An 11,705-nucleotide genomic window follows, 5' to 3' on the forward strand; every position below is an offset into this window, starting at 1 on the left:
ATATAACAACAGGACTATACATCCTATACAACAACAGGACTATACATCCTATACAACAACAGGACTATACATCCTATATAACAACAGGACTATACATCCTATATAACAACAGGACTATACATCCTATATAACAACAGGACTATACATCCTATATAACAACAGGACTATACATCCTATATAACAACAGGACTATACATCCTATACAACAACAGGACTAGGACTATATAACAACAGGACTATACATCCTATATAACAACAGGACTAGGACTATATAACAACAGGACTATACATCCTATATAACAACAGGACTATACATCCTATACAACAACAGGACTATACATCCTATACAACAACAGGACTATACATCCTATATAACAACAGGACTATACATCCTATACAACAACAGGACTATACATCCTATACAACAACAGGACTATACATCCTATACAACAACAGGACTATACATCCTATATAACAACAGGACTATACATCCTATATAACAACAGGACTATACATCCTATATAACAACAGGACTATACATCCTATATAACAACAGGACTAGGACTATATAACAACAGGACTATACATCCTATATAACAACAGGACTATACATCCTATATAACAACAGGACTATACATCCTATACAACAACAGGACTATACATCCTATATAACAACAGGACTATACATCCTATATAACAACAGGACTAGGACTATATAACAACAGGACTATACATCCTATACAACAACAGGACTATACATCCTATATAACAACAGGACTATACATCCTATATAACAACAGGACTATACATCCTATACAACAACAGGACTATACATCCTATATAACAACAGGACTATACATCCTATACAACAACAGGACTATACATCCTATATAACAACAGGACTATACATCCTATACAACAACAGGACTATACATCCTATATAACAACAGGACTATACATCCTATATAACAACAGGACTATACATCCTATATAACAACAGGACTATACATCCTATATAACAACAGGACTATACATCCTATACAACAACAGGACTATACATCCTATATAACAACAGGACTATACATCCTATACAACAACAGGACTATACATCCTATATAACAACAGGACTATACATCCTATACAACAACAGGACTAGGACTATACAACAACAGGACTATACATCCTATATAACAACAAGACTATACATCCTATATAACAACAGGACTATACATCCTATACAACAACAGGACTATACATCCTATACAACAACAGGACTATACATCCTATACAACAACAGGACTATACATCCTATACAACAACAGGACTATACATCCTATATAACAACAGGACTAGGACTATACAACAACAGGACTATACATCCTATATAACAACAGGACTATACATCCTATACAACAACAGGACTATACATCCTATACAACAACAGGACTATACATCCTATATAACAACAGGACTAGGACTATACAACAACAGGACTATACATCCTATATAACAACAGGACTAGGACTATATAACAACAGGACTATACATCCTATATAACAACAGGACTATACAACAACAGGACTATACATCCTATATAACAACAGGACTATACATCCTATACAACAACAGGACTATACATCCTATATAACAACAGGACTATACATCCTATACAACAACAGGACTATACATCCTATACAACAACAGGACTATACATCCTATATAACAACAGGACTATACATCCTATACAACAACAGGACTAGGACTATACAACAACAGGACTATACATCCTATACAACAACAGGACTATACAACAACAGGACTATACATCCTATATAACAACAGGACTATACATCCTATATAACAACAGGACTATACATCCTATATAACAACAGGACTATACAACAACAGGACTAGGACTATATAACAACAGGACTATACATCCTATATAACAACAGGACTATACATCCTATACAACAACAGGACTATACAACAACAGGACTATATAACAACAGGACTATACATCCTATATAACAACAGGACTATACAACAACAGGACTAGGACTATATAACAACAGGACTATACATCCTATATAACAACAGGACTATACATCCTATACAACAACAGGACTATACAACAACAGGACTATATAACAACAGGACTATACATCCTATACAACAACAGGACTATACATCCTATATAACAACAGGACTATACATCCTATATAACAACAGGACTATACATCCTATATAACAACAGGACTATACATCCTATATAACAACAGGACTATACATCCTATACAACAACAGGACTATACATCCTATATAACAACAGGACTATACATCCTATATAACAACAGGACTATACATCCTATACAACAACAGGACTATACATCCTATATAACAACAGGACTATACATCCTATATAACAACAGGACTATACATCCTATATAACAACAGGACTATACATCCTATACAACAACAGGACTATACATCCTATATAACAACAGGACTATACATCCTATACAACAACAGGACTATACATCCTATACAACAACAGGACTAGGACTATACATCCTATATAACAACAGGACTAGGACTATACAACAACAGGGCTATACATCCTATATAACAACAGGACTAGGACTATACAACAACAGGACTATACATCCTATACAACAACAGGACTATACATCCTATACAACAACAGGACTATACATCCTATATAATAACAGGACTATACATCCTATACAACAACAGGACTATACATCCTATACAACAACAGGACTATACATCCTATACAACAACACAGGACTATACATCCTATATAACAACAGGACTAGGACTATACAACAACAGGACTATACATCCTATATAACAACAGGACTATACATCCTATATAACAACAGGACTATACATCCTATACAACAACAGGACTATACATCCTATACAACAACAGGGCTATACATCCTATATAACAACAGGACTAGGACTATACAACAACAGGACTATACATCCTATACAACAACAGGACTATACATCCTATACAACAACAGGACTATACATCCTATACAACAACAGGACTATACATCCTATACAACAACAGGACTATACATCCTATACAACAACAGGACTATACATCCTATATAACAACAGGACTATACATCCTATATAACAACAGGACTATACATCCTATACAACAACAGGACTATACATCCTATACAACAACAGGGCTATACATCCTATACAACAACAGGACTATACATCCTATATAACAACAGGACTATACATCCTATACAACAACAGGACTATACATCCTATATAACAACAGGACTAGGACTATACAACAACAGGACTATACATCCTATACAACAACAGGACTATACATCCTATATAACAACAGGACTATACATCCTATATAACAACAGGACTATACATCCTATACAACAACAGGACTATACATCCTATATAACAACAGGACTATACATCCTATACAACAACAGGACTATACATCCTATATAACAACAGGACTATACATCCTATATAACAACAGGACTATACATCCTATATAACAACAGGACTAGGACTATATAACAACAGGACTATACATCCTATATAACAACAGGACTATACATCCTATATAACAACAGGACTATACATCCTATACAACAACAGGACTATACATCCTATATAACAACAGGACTATACATCCTATATAACAACAGGACTATACATCCTATATAACAACAGGACTATACATCCTATACAACAACAGGACTATACATCCTATATAACAACAGGACTATACATCCTATACAACAACAGGACTATACATCCTATATAACAACAGGACTATACATCCTATATAACAACAGGACTATACATCCTATACAACAACAGGACTATACATCCTATACAACAACAGGACTATACATCCTATACAACAACAGGACTAGGACTATATAACAACAGGACTAGGACTATACATCCTATACAACAACAGGACTATACATCCTATATAACAACAGGACTATACATCCTATATAACAACAGGACTATACATCCTATACAACAACAGGACTATACATCCTATACAACAACAGGACTATACATCCTATACAACAACAGGACTATACATCCTATATAACAACAGGACTATACATCCTATATAACAACAGGACTATACATCCTATACAACAACAGGACTATACATCCTATACAACAACAGGACTATACATCCTATACAACAACAGGACTAGGACTATATAACAACAGGACTAGGACTATACATCCTATACAACAACAGGACTATACATCCTATATAACAACAGGACTATACATCCTATATAACAACAGGACTATACATCCTATACAACAACAGGACTATACATCCTATACAACAACAGGACTATACATCCTATACAACAACAGGACTATACATCCTATATAACAACAGGACTATACATCCTATATAACAACAGGACTATACATCCTATACAACAACAGGACTATACATCCTATACAACAACAGGACTATACATCCTATACAACAACAGGACTAGGACTATATAACAACAGACTAGGACTATACATCCTATACAACAACAGGACTATACATCCTATATAACAACAGGACTATACATCCTATATAACAACAGGACTATACATCCTATACAACAACAGGACTATACATCCTATACAACAACAGGACTATACATCCTATATAACAACAGGACTATACATCCTATACAACAACAGGACTATACATCCTATATAACAACAGGACTATACATCCTATACAACAACAGGACTATACATCCTATACAACAACAGGACTATACATCCTATATAACAACAGGACTATACATCCTATACAACAACAGAACTATACATCCTATATAACAACAGGACTAGGACTATATAACAACAGGACTATACATCCTATATAACAACAGGACTAGGACTATACAACAACAGGACTATACATCCTATATAACAACAGGACTATACATCCTATACAACAACAGGACTAGGACTATACAACAACAGGACTAGGACTATATAACAACAGGACTATACATCCTATACAACAACAGGACTATACATCCTATATAACAACAGGACTATACATCCTATATAACAACAGGACTATACATCCTATATAACAACAGGACTATACATCCTATATAATAACAGGACTATACATCCTATATAACAACAGGACTAGGACTATATAACAACAGGACTATACATCCTATACAACAACAGGACTATACATCCTATATAACAACAGGACTATACATCCTATATAACAACAGGACTATACATCCTATATAACAACAGGACTATACATCCTATACAACAACAGGACTATACATCCTATATAACAACAGGACTATACATCCTATATAACAACAGGACTATACATCCTATATAACAACAGGACTATACATCCTATATAACAACAGGACTATACATCCTATATAACAACAGGACTATACATCCTATATAACAACAGGACTATACATCCTATATAACAACAGGACTATACATCCTATACAACAACAGGACTATACATCCTATACAACAACAGGACTATACATCCTATATAACAACAGGACTATACATCCTATACAACAACAGGACTATACATCCTATATAATAACAGGACTATATAACAACAGGACTATACATCCTATATAACAACAGGACTAGGACTATATAACAACAGGACTATACATCCTATATAACAACAGGACTATACATCCTATATAACAACAGGACTATACATCCTATATAACAACAGGACTAGGACTATATAACAACAGGACTATACATCCTATATAACAACAGGACTATACATCCTATATAACAACAGGACTATACATCCTATATAACAACAGGACTAGGACTATATAACAACAGGACTATACATCCTATATAACAACAGGACTATACATCCTATATAACAACAGGACTATACATCTATATAACAACAGGACTATACATCCTATACAACAACAGGACTATACATCCTATATAACAACAGGAAGGGGTCATACAGACATTGACAAGTCAAATTCAATGACTTTCAGGGACTATTTCAAGCACTTTATGGTAATTTTCAAGGACCTCAATGTTATACAATTGTATAATTTATATAATTGTACATATAGGGTCTAATATAAAATAACATGTAAAAAAGTGTCAAATAATAAAAAGTAGCCCATTATCACGTTAAGAATACTTCTTTAGGCCTTGACATTCTAATTGACATTCTAATTGATATTCTAATTGACATTCTAATTGACATTCTAATTGACATTCTAATTGTTCTTACATTCTAAACTATGAGAGAATAATGTGGACATTGCCTGACTATATAGATTGTATCCTTGGGGATGTTTCTGTAGTCTTTTCTAATGATAAAGTGGCCTTATTCTTCTTCGTTGGCATCCGATATGTTGCAGTACCGGGCCCAACTGGACTATAATATAAATCCATTACACTTTGTGATACGAAATGGGAAAAACAAAACAATTTAATAAAAATACATATATATGTTTTTATTACATTACCAAGTAACATTACACTCATTAAAACCCATCACCTCATTACCCTACTAACCATACATAAGCACAGGCAAAATCCTAAACCTGGTTCAGTCTGCTTTCCAACAGACACTCTGAGACAATTTCACCTTTCAGCAGGACCATAACCTTAAACACAAGGCCAAATCTACACTGGAGTTGCTTACCAAAGAGGACAGTGAATGTTCCTGAGGGGCCTAGTTACAGTTTTGACTTAAATCTGCTTGAAAATCTATGGCAAGACTAAACTACCAACTAAATCTATGGAAAGACTAAACTACCAACAAAATCTATGGCAAGACTTAACTACCAACTTGACGAACTTAAAGAATTTAAAAAAGAATTATAATGTGTAAATAGTGTACAATCCAGGTGTGTAAAGCTCTTAGAGACTTACCCAGAAAGACTCACAGCTCTAAGAGACGTACCCAGAAAGACTCACAGCTCTTAGTGACTTACCCAGAATGACTCACAGCTCTTAGAGACTTACCCAGAATGACTCACAGCTCTTAGAGACTTACCCAGAAAGACTCACAGCTCTAAGAGACTTACCCAGAATGACTCACAGCTCTAAGAGACTTACCCAGAATGACTCACAGCTCTTAGAGACTTACCCAGAAAGACTCACAGCTCTTAGAGACTTACCCAGAAAGACTCCCAGCTCTTAGAGACTTACCCAGAAAGACTCACAGCTCTTAGAGACTTACCCAGAAAGACTCACAGCTCTAAGAGACTTACCCAGAAAGACTCACAGCTCTAAGAGACTTACCCAGAAAGACTCACAGCTCTAAGAGACTTACCCAGAATGACTCACAGCTCTTAGAGACTTGCCCAGAAAGACTCACAGCTCTAAGAGACTTACCCAGAAAGACTCACAGCTCTAAGAGACTTACCCAGAATGACTCACAGCTCTTAGAGACTTACCCAGAAAGACTCACAGCTCTAAGAGACTTACCCAGAAAGACTCACAGCTCTAAGAGACTTACCCAGAAAGACTCACAGCTCTAAAAGACTTACCCAGAATGACTCACAGCTCTTAGAGACTTACCCAGAAAGACTCACAGCTCTAAGAGACTTACCCAGAAAGACTCACAGCTCTAAGAGACTTACCCAGAATGACTCACAGCTCTTAGAGACTTACCCAGAAAGACTCACAGCTCTAAGAGACTTACCCAGAAAGACTCACAGCTCTAAGAGATTTACCCAGAATGACTCACAGCTCTTAGAGACTTACCCAGAAAGACTCACAGTTCTTAGAGACTTACCCAGAAAGACTAAACAGTTCTTAGAGACTTACCCAGAAAGACTCACAGTTCTTAGAGACTTACCCAGAAAGACTCACAGCTCTAAGAGACTTACCCAGAAAGACTCACAGCTCTAAGAGACTTACCCAGAAAGACTCACAGCTCTAAGAGACTTACCCAGAAAGACTCACAGCTCTTAGTGACTTACCCAGAAAGACTCACAGCTCTTAGAGACTTACCCAGAAAGACTCACAGCTCTTAGAGACTTACCCAGAAAGACTCACAGCTCTAAGAGACTTACCCAGAAAGACTCACAGCTCTTAGTGACTTACCCAGAAAGACTCCCAGCTCTTAGAGACTTACCCAGAAAGACTCCCAGCTGTAATCCCACCACCCACTAGAGAAACAGACAACTCATCATATATGGATTTTGAGAAAGGTCCCTTACCTCTCTTAGTTATGGCCAGGAGTTATCTTGTTCCCAGCGGGCGATATGGGTTCGGGTCCTGCTGCAGCGATCCGGGTCACGGCACCAAGAATTGTGGTGAGAGAAAAAAAAAACTCAGAAGGCAGTCCGATCTCAGTATAGAAAAGCTTTATTACGAGCGTGCACGCAAGGGAAAACCAAATAGAGTCGCTCTTTGTTCTCACAGACATTTATACAGACCCAGGATGGGTGTGGGTGTTTCACATGCCCTTGGATTGAGTCTGGTGCTTCTACTTATCACCACAGTTGGCCTAGAGAAAGACTAATCATACCAGGGACATGTCCACTCCCCCACACATCCTGGGATAACAGGACCCATTAAAGATTGTTTCACAGAAAGTTAAAACAGGACAGTTTAGAAACAGTTATAAAATAGGGCTGGTTATATTACAAAACTAAACTCAGCAACAACAAAAATAAATAAAAAAACGTCCTCTCACTGTCAACTGCGTTTATTTTCAGCAAACTTAAACATGTGTAAATATTTTTATGAACATAACAACATTCAACAACTGAGACATAAACTGAACAAGTTCCACAGACATGTGACTAACAGAAATGGAATAATGTGTCCCAGAACAAAGGGGGGGTCAAAATCAAAAGTAACAGTCAGTATCTGGTGTGGCCACCAGCTGCATGAAGTACTGCTAGTAAGTCAGTATCTGGTGTGGCCACCAGCTGCATTAAGTACTGCTAGTAAGTCAGTATCTGGTGTGGCCACCAGCTGCATGAAGTACTGCTAGTAAGTCAGTATCTGGTGTGGCCACCAGCTGCATGAAGTACTGCTAGTAAGTCAGTATCTGGTGTGGCCACCAGCTGCATGAAGTACTGCTAGTAAGTCAGTATCTGGTGTGGCCACCAGCTGCATGAAGTACTGCTAGTAAGTCAGTATCTGGTGTGGCCACCAGCTGCATGAAGTACTGCTAGTAAGTCAGTATCTGGTGTGGCCACCAGCTGCATTAAGTACTGCTAGTAAGTCAGTATCTGGTGTGGCCACCAGCTGCATGAAGTACTGCTAGTAAGTCAGTATCTGGTGTGGCCACCAGCTGCATGAAGTACTGCTAGTAAGTCAGTATCTGGTGTGGCCACCAGCTGCATTAAGTACTGCTAGTAAGTCAGTATCTGGTGTGGCCACCAGCTGCATGAAGTACTGCTAGTAAGTCAGTATCTGGTGTGGCCACCAGCTGCATGAAGTACTGCTAGTAAGTCAGTATCTGGTGTGGCCACCAGCTGCATGAAGTACTGCTAGTAAGTCAGTATCTGGTGTGGCCACCAGCTGCATTAAGTACTGCTAGTAAGTCAGTATCTGGTGTGGCCACCAGCTGCATTAAGTACTGCTAGTAAGTCAGTATCTGGTGTGGCCACCAGCTGCATTAAGTACTGCAGTGCATCTCCTCCTCATAGACTGATAGGGGATACAGCCTATGTGTAAATTCTTCTGTCTTTATATTCTATGTATCGTTGTCAGGCACCATGTCACCATGGTTAGATGGAAATGTACTCGGCAAATAAAGGTCATCCCGTCTGAGCCTGGTTCCTCTCTAGGTTTCTTCCTGGGTTCTTCCTGCCTTCTAGGGAGTTTTTCCTCGCCACCGTCCTTCTGCCAGCCTCTGCATTGCTGTCTCTTTGGATTTATTTATTTATTTTTGGCTGGGTATCTGTTAAACAGTTTGTGAAAACTGCTGAAGTAAAAAAAAAAAAGTAATTTATAAAATCTTTTTTTTTTTTTCTTTCTTTCTTCATTGTGATTGTCAGGTGTTTGTGGGTAGTGCCCGTGCCTACAGTATGATCAGGAAGTACAGTCGTTCCGTTGAGACGGCATCACACAGTGACCTGCTACACCTGACAGGCTGGAAGGAGTGCAGGGAGAACGTTTTCACTGATACAGCAGGATCTGCCGCAGCCGCAGGTGAATCTGGTTAGGAGGGTATTGTCTGCTTCTGAAATGGCACACCTTTTTTTCCATTTATCATCTATGTACGTGACATTTAGGGCAAAAGCATATAGTGGAGGTCTTCAAAATAGAACGTTTTTTTAAATCACTGTTGTTATTAGAGCTAGTTTATGTACTAGGCCTAGGACCATGTTCTCTATTTCAAAACGTTTTTCTACTGTTTGCTCCCAACTGAACATGACCCTGTTGTTTCAAACAGAGGGGAAGATATGAGGAGGAGGAGGAGGAGGAAGAGGAGGACCAGAGAAGAAGATGGAAGTGCATATTCTTATCACCGTGTTGATAATAAAACATAAAACTCTGGTCATAGCAAACGTGTTTATCTTTTCATTTACAATCTGTAGAAACTATGAGGAAAAGAAAAGGTTCAGAACTTTTGTGAAACATCACAGTAGAAAAATATATGGAAATTAAATATCAAAACTGGATGATGTTCAGAGATAGATGGGAGGGGTTGAGGGGAGCTGAAGGATGGGACTGGATGGTGGTCAGAGATAGATGGGAGGGGTTGAGGGGAGCTGAAGGATGGGACTGGATGGTGTTAAGAGATGGGGCGGCAGCGTAGCCTAGTGGTTAGAACGTTGGACTAGTAACCGAAAGGTTGCAAGATTGAATCCCCCAAGCTGACGAGGTAAAAATCTGTTGTTCTGCCCCAGAACAAGGCAGTTAACCCCACTGTTCCTAGGCCGTCGTTGAAAATACGTTTTTGTTCTTAACTGACTTGCCTCGTTAAATAAAGGTTAAATAAAATATAAAAAATAAAGAGAGAGATAGGAGGGGTTGAGGGGAGCTGAAGGATGGGACTAAAAACAAACAAAATATAACTATTGTGAAATAGATTGTGTCTGTAAAATATATATAGTCTGGAAGTAGAAGCCTAAGTGTTGTTGTCCATTAGTTTACTCCAATTAGGGGACAGGAGTGAGTAGATTACTTTTAAAACTATGTGCGGACATCTTGAACACAGTGTCCAGATCTCTAGATATTCCTATAATAGAGGTACTGTAATGACCGTGTCCTACTGGCATATATGGACTGTAAAAGCGTAATACCCGTAATAGATGAACCCATCTAATTTCAAATAGCTAATCAAAGATACTAACATGGGAATCAAACGAGTGATACGTCTGTTGTTCGTAGTTGACTGTTATTTAAATAGTAACTTTCAAAAGGAGATTTGAGCTGCGTCTTTATTGCACTGTTGTGGACAGCCGTTCAACGCAGATGAAAAGTAGTACACGTTTACTACGGTATTTACGCCAAAACGATTTGCCCACGTGTCAGGAAGTAAACGAGAGTTACGGTGTTTGCACTAGTTACCTCAACCACAAAGTCAAAATTGACTATATCGTCAAAATTCATGAAACAAAAATTGTTGTTCTTAATTGAAGGTTATGTCTACGGTTAGTAGTGTGGTTAATGTTATGGTTGAG

At 37.8% G+C, this 11,705-nt stretch overlaps 1 protein-coding gene across 2 annotated transcripts in view; it reads left to right on the forward strand.

Annotated features, from left to right (window-relative positions):
* Window positions 1-10,581, forward strand: part of ttc29 (tetratricopeptide repeat domain 29) — a 61,319-nt gene extending 50,738 nt beyond the window's left edge. For both annotated transcript variants that reach the window (XM_045711405.1, XM_045711406.1), the window contains 2 exons: window positions 10,074-10,227; window positions 10,472-10,581. In XM_045711405.1, the coding sequence (XP_045567361.1) occupies window positions 10,074-10,227; window positions 10,472-10,485 (168 nt within the window). In that variant the 3' untranslated portion in view covers window positions 10,486-10,581. The remainder of the gene's footprint in view (window positions 1-10,073; window positions 10,228-10,471) is intronic.
* Window positions 10,582-11,705: the final 1,124 nt, after the last annotated feature.

This window comes from Salmo salar, unplaced genomic scaffold (genome assembly GCF_905237065.1).
Source record: "Salmo salar unplaced genomic scaffold, Ssal_v3.1, whole genome shotgun sequence".
NCBI classification, from domain to species: Eukaryota; Metazoa; Chordata; class Actinopteri; order Salmoniformes; family Salmonidae; genus Salmo; species Salmo salar.